The following is an 18,853-nucleotide window of genomic DNA, read 5'->3' as shown; positions in this document are numbered from 1 at the left end:
GCCTTGCCAGCATCTATTGTTTCTTGGCTTTTTAATAATCACCATTCTGACAGGTATAAGATGGTATCTCATTGTGGTTTTGATTTGCATTTCTTTAATGATTAGTGATGTTGCACTTTTTTTTCATATGTTTCTTGGCCGCATAAATGTCTTATTTTGAGAAGTGTCTGTTCATATCCTTTGCCCACTTTTTGATGGGATTTTTTTTTCTTGTAAATTTGTTTAAGTTCCTTGTGGATTCTTTGTAGATTCTTGGGTAGATTACAAAAATATTCTCCCATTCTGTAGGTTGCCTGTTCCCTCTAATGATAGTTTCTTTTGCTGTGCAGAAGCTCTTTAGTTTAATTAGATCCTGTTTGTCAATTTTGGCTTTTCTTACAATTGCTTTTGGTGTTTTCATCATGAAGTCTTTACCCATGCCTATGTCCTGAATGGTATTGCCTAGGTTTTCTTCCAGGATTTTTATGGCTTTGGGTTTTACATTTAAGTGTTTAATCCATCTTGAATTAATTTTTCTATAAGGTGTGAGGAAGGGGTTCAGTTTCAGTTTTCTGCATATGGCTAGCCAGTTTTCCCAGCACCATTTATTAAATAGGGAATTCTTTCCCCATTGCTTGTTTTTCTCAGGTTTTTCGAAGATGAGATGGTTGTAGATGTGTGGTGTTATCTCTGAAGTCTCCGTTATGTTCCATTGGTCTAGATGTCTGTTTTGGTACCAGTACCATGCTGTATTGATTACTGTAGACTTGTAGTATAGTTTGAAGTCAGGTAGCATGATGCTTCCAGCTTTGTTCTTTTTACTTAGGATTGTCTTGGCTATACGGGCTCTTTTTTGGTTCCATACCATTGACATTCATTACAGAATTAGAAAAAACTAATTTAAATTTCATGTGGCAGTTCAGTTTTTAAAAGTCTCTTTTATCCTTTTTTTCTTCCATTCCAAAGGAGCTTCCAATGTTTACATTTCAGTTAGAACATAAATAATGAGTCTTAGCACCACAGCTTAGTAAAAGCAGATTCAAAGCAGATTCAAGGCAGGCAGAAAAAAAAAAGAAGATAGAGAACTTTAGAACTCTGATTAACTTTATAGTTGCAAATTAACCATGCGAGCTCTGACTTTTTTTTGCTATAACTTGCCCATCAGTTTAAAATATGCACAGAAATGGACCATAATATGTAACCAGCTGGAGTCCCAAAGAGGATGACAAAATCAGGGGCCTTTAGTGAGCAGAGGAGCAGCCTATATTGATGCCTTGCTTTTGCCTCTGTATCAATAATTCCCTGCAACTAGATTGCCAGGAGTTGGGTGAATCCTCCTTATTTTACACAACCAGTGTTGATGGTACCATTCATGGTCCCAATAGGCATGCCTGTGTAAATTTTGCCACACAGTCAGGAGAGCCAAACATGTAAAAGAATTAATTTCCCCAACAATCTAATGACTGGCAGTGACCAGTATAGTCTTTTTTTTAACACATCAACCTTAATCTAAGTTCAGGTCCTGCTGCAATCCCAGTAAGCAGTAATGGAAGGGCAACAAATGAGATGGCAAAACAAGTGGACAGAAAGGGCAAAAGAATTGGAGTTGGGACTGTTTAAACATTTATCCCAGGTATTTCCGACAAATAACATTGAAAACCATAAGTGGGATACAGGCCCATTTAGATAACCCACAGAAGAATTCACATGCTTCTTTCCCCCATAAGATTTGGCACAGCTCTGAGAAGTACTTTGGGGTCCGAGAAAGAGCAACCCAGCCAAGAACCAGGGTGACAAAAGTTGTTCTACTTCAGGGTTGGATCCCTAGATTGAGTGGGGGGCTTAGACAGGCTGCCTTAAAGGGTAGAGAAAGAAGGAAAGAAAGTTGCAAGTAGATAAGGGCCCAAATGTAGATCACATACATACACAGATTCAGATGGTGCACTCCCAGGCTGATTCCCCATCAAGGGGACTAGATAAAAGTCCTGAAACCTTGTCTCAACTTCAGATGGCCCCATGAGCAGCTAGGTCAAAACAGAACAAAGCTCAAGTGGTGCCACAGATAAAGATGGTGTACCTGCCCAGACAGTGTCACAAGCAGCTACTTCCAAATGGAGCAGAGCTCAAGTGTTACCACAGAAGAGACAGAGGAGACCTGGGTGCATTCCAGTTGACTTATCCAGTTCTGAAGTCTGTTAGCTTCTTCACTTGTCACTTTCCCTGCACCAGCAAAGTGTAGGCAGCTAATGCCATGACAGGGAGAAAAGGGAGATTTCCTGAGACTAAAGTATCTCAGCAGCTGCCAGGAAAATGCCCAGAGCCCCAGCTGCAGGGTCAGCTAGCCATCAGCAGCTAATATTCATGAGCAACTCTTGTCCCATCCAGTAGCATGAATAGGAAAGCCCTGGCACACTGCTGCGGCCAATTGCCCCACTCGTTGCAAACCAGGTTGACAGACTAGACCACTCAAAATGCAGACTCCCTAAAGGGACTACCAAATTTGTAATGAATGCAAGCTTGGCTGCTTGCCACATATAAAGCCAAATGAACAAGGATGAGATGCAGTGAAAGGAAAGTGACTTTTATTCCAAAAGCCTGCAGTTGGGAGAGTGGCCAGGCTCACGCCTTTAAAAGACCATTCCAAACTTTAGGCTGGGGAGAGGAGTTTAGAAGGGGGAACCTGGGGTGGGAGGCATTCAGGAGTGATGCTGGGTGCAAGGTCTGTGTGCCCTGTCCCAGTGGCTATCTTGAGTCATGCTCCATCTGGAACATAGGCTGGTGTCATCTTCACGATGGCCAGGTTGTAGACTAACCTCCTTGAGGTAATCTCTGGAATTTTACAACTGAGTCTCCATGTCTGATTTGTTTCAAAATTAGCCCCTGGAACTTCTAAGCAAGAACATAATTAGATAAGCCAGCAGTACATGGAGTGTCGAGTGGGAAGGGAGGGGAAACAAAGTTCCAAAGTATGTTTTCAAGGCAAAAATCAAGAAAGGAATAAAAAAAGTTTTAAAATGCATTTTGAATCTAAGCTACTCAGTTGCAACTAGATTAAATAAAATGACATAAAATAAAACTAGAACAAAATATAAAGATAAGTTTGCTTTATATAAGTTAATGGCCTAAAACAAAAAAAATTCTAATTTAAATCTGAGACAATAGGTACACTTGAAATAGGGATAAGAAAATTAGATTTGAGTATACATTACTTGATGATACATAACTTTTATTATTATTATTATTTTCATTTACCATAAGTTTACTTGCAAAAATAATTTCTATGATTTTCATGAAGACTATTAAGACTAACCCTTCCAGTTTTAGAAATACAGATATGTTCATAATTCCTGTACCCTTGTATTTATTTCACAGTTGATTATGTTACAGTTACCTTTGAGAGAAACAGAACCCTAAGTGAGGTATGATATTGAATATTTTATAAGTTAAGAAATTTTGTTGTGTGATTGGGGACTTCATGGATTGGGATTAATCTAAAAAATGGCAATTCTACAGACTGAAAGTCTTTACAATCACTCTTTGCTCCCAGTGGTGTTTCTACTTGGGTTTATTAGTACTTACCTAATTATGTTAATCAGGACCTAAGCAATGATTCTAGAAAAACAATTCGTACCAGAAAGACATGCATTGCAATGTTTTCTGGGCTCATATCCCTCAGAAGAGAGGCACAGACATTAAGGATTTTTTTTTTTTTTTTGAGACAGAGTCTCGCTCTGTCTCCAGGCTGGAGCGCAGTGGCATGATCTTGGCTCACTGCAACCTCTGCCTCCCAGGTTCAAGCAATTCTCCTGCCTCAGCATACCAAGTAGCTGGGACTACAGGCACGCTCCACCACGTCCAGCTAATTTTTGTATTTTTAGTAGAGACAGGGTTTCACCATGTTGGCCAGGATGGTCTTGATCTCTTGACCTCGTGACCCACCCCCCTTGGCCTCCCAAAGTGCTGGGGTTACAGGCGTGAGCCACCAAACCCAGCCACATTAAGGATTTTTTAAAAAACAATTGTGATCAGTCAGAGCAACACAATGGTTGTTAATTTATTTTCCTACTGTTACTAAAACACCAGGGATTCAGTCTAGGTCCTGCTGCTTGCTGTATAGACTGCCAGTCACTGAGTCAACAAGTATTGCCAGGGAAGAAGGCTTTAATCAGGTGCTGCAGCCAAGGAGAATGGTAGATAAAAATCTCAAACCTGTCTCTCTGAGTAAAATTGGGGAATTTACACAGAAAGGAAGGTAGGAAAACAGGAATTAGAGATGGGTAAAGAAGCAATCATGATAGATGAGGAGTCTGACTTCTCATTATCTGGATGCAGTGATCCGTTGAGTTTCAGTTCCTTGCCTAAGGGTCAAGTTTCTTGCCCAAGGGTCGATTTCCTAAAGAAGGAATTCAGATGAGACAAATGTAGGTTTTAAGACCAGGGAGTTTAAAGACCGGTGGGTTTTAAGACCAGGGAGGGAGGGTTAATTTCTATGTTTGTTCAAAAAACTGTAAATATTACTTCTATGAACAATTGGGCTAGTTTCACTAAGAGAATTAGAACTTATATTTCAAAAACAGCATTAATTTTTCCCTTCTTTTTTTTATAGTCAAGCTCCTGTTTTTATAGTCAGGAACCATTTCTTGAATGGGTACCCTGCTTACCTCACATTTTTAAAGGAATAAAAATTTTTCCAACTGTGCTAACATTTCTTGTTGACCAAGAGCGTGGTACTGGAGTTTACCTCTTCTATAACAAGGTAGGCCTTATATCCCAGAGGGAATTTATCTTGACATGACAACAATAAAAATTTACCTTAGCAAAAGTTATTTTCAAGTTCTTGTTATGTCTGGCAATAGAACCTATAAAATTGGCTACAGCAAAATTATTTAAAATCAATAATATAGCTTGACACTTTAGAGATTTCTCGCCTGGTCGTCATTCATTTTGATGAAAATGGAAAACGTGATGCTGTATGCATAGTGATTCTCCCTTGCTAATTCTCTAAAGAATATAAGCTGGGATTTTTCTATACAAATTTAAGATTCCATAAAATGGTTAATTAAACAGAAAAAAAATGGAAGTAATTGCCACAGATCTATATTTTTTCTTCCAAACATCCTTAACCCTACCTGTGAATTAGAATTCTTCTTAGAGCCATTAAAAAACACATAAACTGACAGTTGTGATGGCTCATGCCTGTAATCCCAGCAACTCGGGAGGCTGAGGCAGGAGGCTTGAGGCCAGGATTTCAAAACCACAGTGAGGCACTACTGCACTCCAGCACACCAGGTGAGGTGACAGAGCAAAACCCAGCCTGAGAAAACAAACAAGCAGGCAAACAAAAAAAAAAAACAAACAAATAAAACCGTAAGTTCAGCCCCTACTGTCAAGATTGTAGGGAAGGAAAAAGCTCTTTCCTCCATCTTCTTATGTTCAATGAGTGGAGCCTTGCAAATTAAACTGAAAAAAAAATATTAATAGGAGAAAACAGTTTATTTACATGTGCAGTGTGCACACATGAGAAACTCAGTGATGAGGTTAAAATTTGGAAGTTAGGTGCCATCTTTTTGTTGTTGTTGTTGTTGTTGTTGTTGTTTTTGAGACAGAGTCTCGCTCTATTGCCCAGGCTGGAGTGCAGTGGTGCAATCTCGGCTCACTGCAAGCTCTGCCTTCCGGGTTCACGCCATTCTCCTGCCTCAGCCTCTCCGAGTAGCTGGGACTACAGGCGCCCGCCACCATGCCTGGCTAATTTTTTGTATTTTTAGTAGAGACAGGGTTTCACCGTGGTCTCGATCTCCTGACCTCGTGATCTGCCCGCCTTGGCCTCCCAAAGTGCTGGGATTACAAGCGTGAGCCACCGCGCCTGGACGGTTAGGTACCATCTTAATAGGTGAAGGGGAGAGGGAGAAAACCATTTATGGAAAAACAAATTGCTTTTAAAAAAAAGAAAAAAAGATAAATGGGTTTTCAGGACAGCAAACAGGAGATACGATTTTTTTTTGTTGGTTGGTTTTTTGGGGTTTTTTTGAGATGGGGTCTCGCTCTGCTGCCCAGGCTGGAGTGCAATGGTGCAATCTTGGCTCACTGCAACCTCGGCGCACTGCAACCTCTGCCTCCCAGGCTCAAGCGATTCTCCTGCCATAGCCTCCCAAGTAGCTGGGATTACAGGTGCCTGCCACCACACCTGGCCAATTTTTGTATTTTTTAGTAGAGATGGGGTTTTGTCGTGTTGGCCAGGCTGGTCTTGAACTCCTGACCTCAAGTGATCCACTCACGTTGGCGTCCCAAAGTGCTGGAATTGCAGGCATGAGCCACAGCGCCTGGCCAGGAGATATGAAAGTTTTTGATAATGTTTGTAAATCTAGGTATGAGTGGTCTTTCCTTCTCCTTCAGGGCTATAAAACTCCTCTGGAGAAGGGATTTGGGACAGGTTTTATTTACATTCTTCCTTCTAGGAGTAGATCTGCCCCAAGGAGGAATTTCTGTCAGCCTCATTTCCCAGCAGTTCCTGCTTTTAGTCAGACACAAAAGGCTCCAAAGTTTTTTCTCTGCATCTGTTGAATCTCAACAGTCTTCAGCTTAAAATTATCCTTATATAAAAGTGGCATTTTTTTGTTTTGAGACAGGGTCCCTGTCACCCAGGCTGGAGTGCAGTGGAGCGATCTTGGCTCACTGCAACCTCTGCCTCCCGGTTTCAAGAGATTCTCCCACCTCAGCCTCCCAAGTAACAGAAATTACAGGTGTGTGCCACCACGCCGGCTAATTTTTGTATTTTTAGTAGAGACAGGGTTTTGCCATGTTGTCCAGGCTGGCCTTGAACTCCTGGCCTCAAGTGATCCACCCAGCTCGGCCTCCCAAAGTGCTGGGATTACAGGCGTAAGCCACTGCGCCTGGCCAAAAGTGGCATATTTTGAGGTTTCATATCTCTTTTTTTTTTCTTTTGAGACGGTCTCACTCTCACTCAGGCTGGAGTGCAGTGGTGTGATCATAGTTCACCACAGACTCTTAACTCCTGGCTCAAGCGATCCTCTGCCTCAGCCTGATTAGTAGCTGGGACTACAGGTTCATGCCACCATGCCTGGCTAATTTTTAATTTTTTTTTTAATGCAGCTGGGTCTCACTTTGTTGACCAGGCTGTTCTCAAATGCCTAGGCTCAAGCAATCCTCTCACATAGGCCTCCCAAAGTGCTGAGATTACAAACCACTTTTATATAAAGATAATTTTAAGCTGAAGACTGCGCCTGGCCTGAGGTGTCATATTCTGATCCCATTTAAAATAATGGTTGAATAGAACTGGGGTGTGGCTTAGGCATCCACACTTTTGGCATGACAGTCATAAGCGTGGGCTTTGGAGTCTGTCTGGCAAGTTCAGCAGTGATTCTATAACAAACCTCTCTTTGCTGTTAATTATAGAGCTTTCAACACGTTATTTAATCTCCTAAACTTCATTTTCAACAACTATAAGATGGGTGTGGCAGGGGCCAGAGTGGTGGAGTAAAGAGATAACAATTACTGCTAATCCTTCTAGTTCTATGTTGTGTTAGTGAGTGTATCTCTCTCTTAATCAAAATGCAAGTAACAGGAAATTCTAAAATTTGTAACACAGACTAGTCTTATGACTTGCTCATTCTTTGTTTACCTAGGTCAGGAAAACTGCCATTGCCTCTGTGAGCACCCTGAGAAATAATGAACCAAATTCACAATCAAAATTTCCAATTTTTCGGTTTCCTTCATCATTCTCTTCTCCCGTTGGAATGGTATTTCATCCCCGAAGCCACTTTTTGTATGCTTATGGCAATCAGGTGCGTACACATGGAACTTCAGTCTGTGTTAGAGTTAAATCATCCACCTACTGTATGCTGCATGGCTGTACATTAAGAACAGAGCTTCTCTGATGACCTAGAGATGGCAGTGGGAGGGAAGACAATATTTATTGACTATTTATTGTATACTAAGCTTGGTGTCCATTATCAGTTTTTACCTTTCAGGTAGTTCATTGGCTGATGAAAATGAGCCATGGGTACATCAGAGTTAGCTTGAATGTTGCCAATTACTATACATGTCTTTCCAGCTCTGAATTACTTAGATTTTGCCACTAACCCCATCAAAAGTGTATTTCTAACTGGTGTTTCCAGCACTTAATGTTTGCCTTTTTCTGTTTGACTTTGTCTGAGCTTGACTTTCTGGCTCTGTTGTTCTTTAAGTTCCTCCTGGTAGCATTTTCCACCCTCTGGCTGCTCCTTCAGTCAGTTCTGTATCAGTACACTGAAAACTTGGTAAAGGAGTAGTTATACCATCTATGGAGCATCTGACAGTTTAAAAAAGTAAGGGCCACAGATTATGAAACATTAAGCAAACTTTGGAACTAAGAAAGTACTGCAATGACTTCCAAAGAAGGAACTAATTCAGTTTCTCAAATATCTATATTATGTGCAAAATTTAGAGATTTTAAAGATGATACCCTGTTTCTAGGTCTTCTTAAAACTCTCTTCCATATTTTAGTTTTTCACACTAAATGTTTATGTATTAATCCATTCTCATGCTGGTATAAAGAACTGTCCGAGACTGGGTAATTTATAAAGAAAAGAGGTTTAATTGACTCACAGTTCTGCCTGGCTGGGAAGGCCTCGGAAAACTTACAATCATTGTGTCTGGAATTGGTTCCTTCCGGTGGGTTCTTGGTCTCGCTGACTTCAAGAATGAAGCTGCGGACCCTTGCAGTGAGTGTTACAGCTCTTAAAGATGGTGTGTCCAGAGTTTGTCCCTTTAGATGTTCAGATGTGTCCAGAGTTTCTTCCTTCTGGTGGGTGCGTGGTCTCGCTGACTTCAGGAGTGAAGCCGCAGACCTTTGCAGTGAGTGTTACAGCTCTTAAAGGTGGCACATCCAGAGTTGTTTGTTCCTCCCGGTGGGTTTGTGGTCTCGCTGATTTCAGGAATGAAGCCGCAGACCCTCACAGTGAGTGTTACAGCTCATAAAGATAGTGTGGACCACGAGTGAGCAGCAGCAAGACTTATTGTGAAGAGCAAAAGAACAAAGCTTCCACAGCATGGAAGGGGACCCGAGTAGCTTGCCCTTGCTGGCTCAGGTGGCCAGCTTTTATTCCCTTATTTGGCCCCCACCCACATCCTGCTGATTGGTCCATTTTACAGAGCACTGATTGGTCCATTTTACAGCGTGCTGATTGGTCCATTTTGCAGAGTGCTGATTGGTGCATTTACAATCCTTTAGCTAGACACAGAGTGCTGATTGGTGCGTTTACAAACCTTTAGCTAGACACAGAGCACTGATTGGTGTGTTTTTACAGAGTGCTGATTGGTGCGTTTACAAACCTTTAGCTAGACACAGAGCGCGGATTGGTGTGTTTACAATCCTCTAGCTAGACAGAAAAGTTCTCCAAGTCCCCACTCGACCCAGGAAGTCCAGCTGGCTTCACCTCTCAATCTCCCCTCTAAAGAGGACACCCCAAATGCTGTTGGGAATTGGCCGATGATAGCTCTAGCTACTTCCTGCTGGATGGGGTGAAGAAAGGGCCCTGCAGTTGTAGTGTCCTCCAGAGGGGAACTCTTTAGGCCAGCGAAAGGGCCAGTGGGTCAGCCCAGGTGTCCTCGGTAGAAGTTGTTAGTTGAACTCATTTGGGGTTCCATTTGTAAGACCATCTATAGTTTGATGGCCTTGGTCCTAGAGGAAACAAATTTGACAAGGAGGTTAAAAATACAGGGCCCAAAGGCGAGTAATAGCAAGATGGCTGTCACAGGACCTAGAAAGGGGAGAAGTCATGTTGCCCAACTCCAGAGGTTGGTATAAGAGTTTGAAAGACGTTGTCTGATTTCAGAAGCCTTTTCCTGTAAACGCCGGGCAGCATCTCTTACTATCCCTGACTGGTTAGTGTAAAAACAACACTCTTTCCCTGAGAAGGTGTAGAGTCCTCCTTTCTCAGCAGTGAGGAGGTCTAGGCCTTGGCGGTTTTGGAGAGTCACAGCTGCCAAAGAGTCTATTTGGGATTGTAGAGTAAAGATAGATTTCATTATTTCTTGCAGACTGTCTGAGAGGCAGATATAGGTTGAAGTTCCACATAAGAAGAATATGCCTTGGCTGGGTAGACAGAAATTTACCCTGCCTTTTAAAGGAATAGGGTACGCTGTTTTTTCTTGACTACTTCTATCTCTCTCTTTCCTTCTGTCTTTGACTTTGTCTCTCTCTTTCTCTTTCTTTCTCTCTGACTTTCTGTCTCTTTATCTCTTTCCTTTCTGCTGGTATTTCCCTGCCTCTGCCAGACACTTATGCTGCTGTTCTCCTCTCTCCTTCCCCTTTTTGATGGCTTCAGCAGTGTAAGACTGCCACCTCCTTGGGTTTTTGCACTGTGTGCAATAACTCCGTAATTTCCTTGTGGTATTTAATGGGGTTCCCCCAGAGGTTAGGAACTCTCTTTCTTTCCATATTGCAGCATGGGCATGTAGGATTAGATAAGCATACTTGCTGTCTGTATACACATTTATACTTTTTCCCTTTCCCAGTTCTAAGGCTCAGGTAAGTGCCACTAGTTCTGCTAACTGGGCGCTGGCCCCTGGGGGAAGAGGCTTACTTTCAAGTACGGTTACATCACTAACTATGGCATAACCTGACCTTTGTATCCCATTCTCCACAAATGAACTTCCATCAATATATAGGTTAAGGTCAGGATTAGCTAAGGGGACTTCTAAGAGATCATCTCGGGCGGCATAAGTCTGGACTATAATTTGTTGGCAGTCATGCTCGATTGGTTCCCTATCCTCTGGGAGAAAAGTAGCAGGGTTGAGGGCCACACACATACGTATTTGAAGCACCAGTCCCTCAAGGAGTAGCGCCTGGTATCTAAGTAGGAGGTTGTCTGATAGCCATAAACTTCCTTTGGCACCTAGTATGTCATTTACATCATGAGTAGTCCAGATAGTGGGATCCTTTCCTTGTATTATTTTGATAGCCTCCGACACTAAGACGGCCACTGCCACAACTACCCTTAAACAGTGAAGCCAGACTTTTGCTACTACATCAACTTCTTTACTTAGGTATGCCACGGTTGTGGGGTTGTCTCACGAGTCTGAGTGAGGACTCCAAGAGCTATCCCTGCTCTCTCTGTGATGTATAAAGAGAAGTTTTGTCCTGTGGGAAGGCTTAAAGCTGGAGCTTGTACTAGGTCTGCTTTAAGGTTTTGAAGGCTGTTGCTGCCTCTGGTTCCCATTCTACTAGATGAGTATTTGCCCTCTGGGTCTCCTTGATTAGAGTATAGAGGGGCCTGGCTATCTCGCTGTATCCAGGGATCCATAGTTGGCAAAAGCCGGTGATTCCAGGGAACCCCCGCAGCCGTTTTAATGTCTTAGGGCAAGGATAAGCCAGTATAGGCTGTATTTGTTCCTTGCTGAGGGCCCTGGTTCCTCTGGCTAAGATTAGGCCTAGATATTTGACCTGCTGTAGGCAAAGCTGGGCCTTCGACCTAGATGCCTTGTACCCTTGATTAGCTAGAAAGTTCAAGAGATCTAGAGTAGCCTGCTGAGAGAAGAGTGGCAGAGTGAAGGGGCAACAGCCTCTTATAAAACCATTAGATCTCGTGAGAACTCACTATCACGAGAACAGCATGGGGAAACCGCCCCCATGATCCAATCACTTCCACCTGGTTCCTTCCTCAACACCTGGGGATTATGGGGATTATAATTCAAGATGAGATCTGGGTAGGGACACAAAGCCTAATCATATCCATTTGGGGGTTTTTGTGGGTTTTTTTGTTAGTTTGTTTTTGAGACGGAGTCTTGTTCTGTCGCCCAGGCTCACTGCAACCACCACCTCCCGGGTTCAAGTGATTCTCCTGCCTCAGCCTCCCAAGTAGCTGGGATTACAGGCACCTGCCACCACACCCAGCTAATTTTTGTATTTTTAGTAAAGAGGGGGTTTTCACCATGTTAGCCAGGCTGGTCTCTATCTCCTGACCTCAGGTGATCTGGCTGCTTTCGCCTCCCAAAGTGCTGGGATTACAGGCATGAGCCACCGCACCCAGCCAATATCAGTTTAAAACCTCTAATTTCTTCTTTGACCCTTGAATGTGTGTTCTCCTTATAAGAGGAACATAATTTGCATTCGGTGGTGTCCAGGTTTCTCCACATATATAACAGGCGATCATCTAAATAGAGTTCTTGGGCATGCATTTCCCCCAGTCTCCATCTTGTGTTTTTTTCTCTGTATTTCTCCAACTGAGTAGAATCCTGTGACTTTATTTACTCATTTTCTGTCATTTTTTGAAAAAGTGGTTGCTTCATTGTCTTTTGTTCGAGAATTCCTAGGGTGCATGGATTGGAAACAGTGATGTAAGGAGTTATTATACTTGAACTTAATGGTTTAAAAGTGCGTAGATCAAAAATTTTGCCAGTATTTTATACATCTCAAAAATTCAGGCTGGGTGCAGTGGCTCACACCTGTAATCCCAGCACTTTGGGATGCCGAGGTGGGTGGATTGCCTGAGCTCAGGAGTTCGAGACCAGCTGGGCAACATGGCAAAACCCTGTCTCCACCAAAAAATAAAAAAAAATTATCCAGGTGTGGTGGCACGTTCCTGTGGTCCCAGCTACTCAGGAGGCTGAGGTGGGAGGATTCTTGAGCCTGGGAGGTAGAGGTTGCAGTTAGCCAAGATTGTGCCATTGCACTCCAACCTGGGTGACAGAGTAAGACCTGATCTCACACACGCAAAAAAATCAATTTATGTGTGTTTTGATTGTGGACAATAAATAGTCAGAATTAAAGATAAAGGGTTTATATGGTGTCCTCTGAAATGAAGCTAAGAAACAGAACTAACAGGTGAACAAAAATTTAGAAAGACCAAGGAATTGGAACAACTCTTGTGGAAACAGATTAACAATAGCTAAAACAGATGTAAATCTAATAGAGCTTACAAAATGGTCCAGTTGGATGTGAGGGTTGTACAGCAACCAAGATGTCCTTCTCTAGGAGAATGGACAAATAAACTTGGTATATCCAGATGATGGGTTATTATTCAGTGCTAAGCAGAAATGAGTTATCAAGCCATGTAAAAGACATGGAAGACTGTAATCCCAGCACTTTGGGAGGCCGAGGCGGGTGGATCACCTGAGGTCAGGAGTTCGAGACCAGCCTGGCTAACATGGTGAAATGCTGTCTCTACTAAAAATACAAAAATTAGCTGGGTGTGGTGGCGGGCGCCTGTAATCCCAGCTACTCAGGAGGCTGAGACAGGAGAATCGCTTGAACTGGGGAGGCAGAGGTTGCAGTGAGCCGAGATTGCACCACTGCACTCCAGCCTGGGCGATTAAGTGAGACTCTGTCTCAAAAAAAAAAAAAAAAAAAAAAAAAGACATGGAAGAAGCTTAAATGCATATTACTAAGGGAAAGAAACTAATCTGAAAAGGCTGCAAACTTTATGATTCCAATATATGACATTCTGGAAAAGGCAAAACTATGGAGACAGCAAGAAGATCCGTGGTTGCCAGGGATTAGAGGGCAGAGAGGTTGAGTAGGCCGAGAACAGAGGACTTTTAGGGCAGTGAAACTCTTCTGTCTGATACTATAATGGTGGATACATGCCATTACATGTTTGTCTAAGTCCATAGGATGTATAAGACTAAGAATGGTCCCTAATGTAAACTATGGACTCTGAGTGATAATGATGTATCAGTGTAGGTTCATCAGTTGTTGGGGAATGCTAGTAATGGGGGAGACTATGCATGTGTGGGGGAACTCTTCCACTACAATGTAAATATACGTAACGCTACTGAACTGTATGCTTAATAATGGATAACATGATAAAGTTTATGCTATGTGTTTTTTACCTCAATAAAAAAGAAAAAATTATAAAATAAACAATAGTTAGATCACAAATCACTTTTGTATTATGACCTAGAAAATATCCGCCATCTCTTCACAAAATTGAAAACATCTGAATTAATTTTTTTTTTTTTTTTTTTTTTGAGACGGAGTCTCACTTTGTCGCCCAGGCTGGAGTGCAGTGGTGCGATCTCGGCTCACTGCAAGCTCCGCCTCCCGGGTTCACGCCATTCTTCTGCCTCAGCCTCCCAAGTAGCTGGGACTACAGGCGCCCGCCACTACGCCCAGCTAATTTTTTATATTTTTAGTAGAGACAGGGTTTTACCGCATTAGCCAGGATGGTCTCGATCTCCTGACCTCGTGATCCGCCTGCCTCGGCCTCCCTTTGAGCACCATCCATATGCAATAACACAATCAAGACAAAGGATATTTCCAAAGTAATTTGGCAATGACTTATAATTTGGGTCAAGTTAAACATTCAAAATGAAAAATAATAAAAGAAATGAAGACTGATCTTAAGTTACACTGGTGACATGGGCCAAAAGCTCACCTGTAAGTCAGCCATTTAGCGGTCAGTTTTCTTATTTGGTTAGGTCCCCGAATCAGATCACAGAGTCTCTTAACTTCACTTTTTACCTAAAGAAAGTTCTCTGCATCCTCTTTTTAAAAAAAGGAGGAGGGGGAAGCAGAAGAGGAGAAGGAGGTGGAAGAGGGAGGAGGAAGGAGAAAGAAAGAAGGAGAGAAAGAGGAAGAGACTTTTTCATGAAGGATATCCTAAGAAGTGAAAAACAACAACAATCTGCAAACTGGGAGATGATATTTGCAATACATTTAACTAAGAAAGAATTATAGAAGTAAGAATATATAAAGAATTTCTGCAAAGCAATATGAAAAAGACAACCTAATAGCAAAAAGGAGAAAACACACAAATAAGCATATCACAGAAAAGGAAACAAGTGGAATGAATATGTGAAGAGATGATGGAGTTCACAAGCAATCAGGGAAACACAAATCAGGAATGAACGACGATACCATTTTCAGCTACTTAACTGGCAAAATAAATTCTGACAATACAAAATGTTGAGAGTGTAGGTCAACACGATTTCTTATATATTGCTGCTGGGAGAGTAAATTGTTACAACTATTCTGGAAAGCAATCTGCCATTGTTATTATTATCTTGTAAATGTGAATATTTGCATATCCTATGTCCCACCAATTTCACTTTTCAGCAAGGGAAACATATATATCCAGAGACATTTTAAAATGTTTGTCATGGGTACTGCTAGTAATAACATCAAATTACTAAAAGTAATCCAGATGTCTATGAATAGGAAAATGAATAAGTAAATTACATCTTATTCACCTAATGAACTATTATATGGAAATGAAAAAGCAAATGAACTGAGCTGTATGCAACATGTATGAATTTAAGTAAATAATGTTGAGGGAAAGTAAGTTATAGAAGACAATATATGGTATGGATAGCCCTTTTTACAAGGAGCAAAAATAAGTAAAACTAAGCATTATGTTATTTAAACATATGTGCTTAAATTATTTTAAATACCAAGGGAATGAAAAAACACAAAATTCAGGATATTGGATATGCAACAGGAAAGGCAGAGGGATAGGAATGGGGAGAAACAGGAAGATGTAAATTACTAGCAATATGCCGATTCATAGGTTTTCAGTTCACACAGTTCATTATATTATTAAATAATATAAGGAAAAATACAAATGAGCCATGTATAGATAAATAATTTTAAATATTTAGGGAAAAACACAGATGTCATTTTTCATTCTGATCATGACTAAAAATTAAAAATAAATTTTTGGTCATTTCAAGTATTGGTGAGGTTTGGGGTAACAGATACTCTCATACATTACTGGTGGGACTGTAATCTGGTTCAGCAAAACTGAAGAGCACTTGGGTAGTCTCTATTAAAATTGTAGAAATGTGGCTAGATGCAGTGGCTCATGCCTGTGATACCAGCACTTCGGGAGGCCAAGGCAGGAGGATCGCTTGAGCCCGGGAGTTTCAGACCAGCCTGGGCAACATGGCAGAAACCCATCTCTACAAAAATTAGCCGGGCATGGTGGCATATGCCTGTAGTCCCAGCTACTTGGGAGGCTGAGGTGAAAAGATTGCTTGAGCTGAGAAGGCAGAGGTGGCAGTGAGCCAAGACTGTGCCACTGCACTGCAGCCTGGGTGACAGAGTGAGACCCTGTCTTAAATATATATATATGATAGCATCTGACTCAGCAGCTTAATTTTTCAGTATTTTCTTTAAAGATAACACTGTGACGTTAGTACAAATAGGCAGATAAATGAATGTTCACTGCAGTATTATTCACAACAGTGAAAATTTGGGTACAACTTTTAAATGTTCATTAGTATAGTAGAAAAGTAGACTATCTCAAGTATGGTATATCCATAAGTTGGAGATTATAGGACAGTGTAGAAGAATGTGCTGATCCACATGAGCTAACATAAAATGATCTGAGATATATTGTTGTGTGACAAATGTAACTTATAGAACAACAAGTACAATATGATACAAGTTCGAACCTATTGTTCAAGGTGCCCTTCCTTAGACACCCTAACTACCTCCCTGCTCACCAGTAATGTTTGCAGGGCCCAAAGCAAGAGTGAAAATTGAGGTCCACATACCATATGCTTTGGATCATGGATTGTGTTATGCCAGCAATGAGTGCTGCATCCTGAGTAACAGAAGCACCTATGTGTATTCAGTACGTTTCCTGTGTGTGTTTGTAATATTCAGGCCCAGTAAGCAAGCAGTCCAGGGCAAAGTTACTTCCTGTCCAAGTCTAAAAGCCTTTCTGTCCTCCCTACCATAAAAATGAAATCAGTACTGTACATATTCTATTGGTATCTGCATACATATGAATGTAAATGCTTAGAATTTTCAAACCGATTAACTGGTTACCTATGGGAAGGGATAGAGGAGACTAGGATTGATTATATTAGATGAGGCATAAAAGGAGAATTATTTGGTTGGTGGTCTCAGACTCTTCAGCCATATTATAAAGTTGGAAATGTAAGAAAAGCCTATTTTCTTGTATAACTTGTTATTAAAATTAATTTTTAAAAAATCCAAACAACAGAAATCTTCATGTGAATGAGTCTTAGGCTATTAAAAGTGGTAGCAATTGGGCATCATAATACATAATCGATGTGTTTTATCCTCAAACAACTCTTACCTAAAGATGAGGAAACAGAGAAACTGAGATGCTATAGTAATAAACTAATATAACTATACAGTGAGATAAGTGATTTGAGGATCTACAAAGGTCCCAGGACACATCCCTTGCAAATGACAAGGGGCTCTTCCATGCAAAATATGTGTGCATATATATTTGCCAGACACCTAGAACATGAAGTATTATGTCAATATGGGGTAAACCCCTCCCCCGGATCCAAATGCACCCAGCACTCCATTCTTTTATGAACACGGAATTATTTGGGAGATCATAGGAATAACTTTGTTGTTTTATACAATCACTATGCATATTGTGTAGACCGGTACTCTGCCACAGACACCTTCATACACACTCTAGGATGGAAATAGAAGGTAGACAAAGTAGATAAGGAGTCTGTATACGAGTGTGTGTGTGTGTGTGTGTGTGTGTGTGTGTGTGTGTGTGTGTGTGTGTGTGATGAATGTAGGCATATGGAAAAGATCATGCCACATGGCTATTCTCATGTAGGCTGATAGGTAACTGCCAACTATTGCATGGCAGCCCTTTAGTAAGGTGTTATCTCTTTATTCCTTTAGATATGGCTTTCAGTTGATGGCGGCAACACCTTTCAATTAATAGCTAACTTTCATGATGATATCATAAAGAAGACTTTTCATAGTTTTTATACATCAGCTATTACTTTTGTTTCTCAACGTGGAAAGGTTTACTCGACAAAGGCAGGTAAGAAATTTGCTTTCACTGGTGTAAGCATTACATGTGGCCCAGGATTAGAAGATATATGAAAAACCTGCCGTATTAATCAACTAATCCTAAGACCTCAAAACTATTAGGGGTGATGGATTTGTAGGTTCTACAGAAGTAGGATCCTATGGATAGTCCTAAAGAAAGGCAACACTAGGTCACCATGCTATGTTCTCATTTACCATTTCAGAGATATTTTACTGTCCCAAAAGCCAAATAATAACAGCTGCCACTTGTCAAGCTACAATTGTGCTCAGCATGTTACAAATATCGTCTCAACTGATATTCAGAACAACCTTGCTGAAGTAGGTAATGTTAGCTTGCTTTTGCTGATTACACTGATACAACTGACACACAACCAGTAATGGTGGAGTTGTGTGAATGATACACTGCTCTCATCTCTTTCATTTGGTAATCTTGTGCTTTCATTGATCAAGTTTATATAGCTCCTATCAGTGTTTGCATAGCAAAAGAAGTAGTTAATTTTTAAGTATAATTTTATTTCTTAACTAACAAATATTGATTTTACATATTCATGGGGTACAAAGTACTATTTTGACACATGTAATGTAGAGTGATCAGATCAGGGTAATTAGCATATCTGTCATCTCAAACATTTATCATTTCTTTATGTTGGGAATGTTCAATATCCTCCTCCTAGCTATTTTAAACTATATAACATATTAGTGTTAACTATGCCATCCTCCAGTGGTATAGAACACTAAAATTTATTCTTCCTATCTGGCTGTAATTTTGAACCCTTTAGCAAATCTCAAAACAGTTAATATTGATTGACCTTAATGACAGTTGCCCACTCCTTTCCAACTCAGTTGAATTTTGCTAACCAGCCTAGGACCCTAGAGTGATAAAGGGACATGATTCTCAATTTATTTCTGTATGTTTGCGACCTGCACTTTCATTTTATTTTGTCTTTCTATTATTGAGTCTTTGAGATCTTGTTTTGTTGAATTTAATTTATTAAGATTTTTTGAGGCAGAATATGGAAGTAAATTTACCTCCTATCTTGGGATGTGCTTTGTCTCAACTTGATTCTTTTTATCTTTTACAAGCTGTTAGTTTCTTCCTTC

At 40.9% G+C, this 18,853-nt stretch overlaps 1 protein-coding gene across 1 annotated transcript in view; it reads left to right on the top strand.

The window, feature by feature from the left end:
* CATSPERB (cation channel sperm associated auxiliary subunit beta) overlaps positions 1-18,853 on the top strand; it is a 152,255-nt gene that overhangs the window by 54,652 nt on the left and 78,750 nt on the right. The window contains exons 12-15 of the mRNA XM_004055597.5: positions 3,352-3,398; positions 4,586-4,735; positions 7,623-7,781; positions 17,600-17,744. Of these exons, the coding sequence (XP_004055645.2) occupies positions 3,352-3,398; positions 4,586-4,735; positions 7,623-7,781; positions 17,600-17,744 (501 nt within the window). The remainder of the gene's footprint in view (positions 1-3,351; positions 3,399-4,585; positions 4,736-7,622; positions 7,782-17,599; positions 17,745-18,853) is intronic.

This window comes from Gorilla gorilla, chromosome 15, assembly GCF_029281585.2.
Source record: "Gorilla gorilla gorilla isolate KB3781 chromosome 15, NHGRI_mGorGor1-v2.1_pri, whole genome shotgun sequence".
Lineage (NCBI taxonomy): Eukaryota > Metazoa > Chordata > Mammalia > Primates > Hominidae > Gorilla > Gorilla gorilla.
The sequence above is the reverse complement of the archived record's forward strand: the minus strand, read 5'-3'. Positions and strand labels throughout refer to the sequence as shown.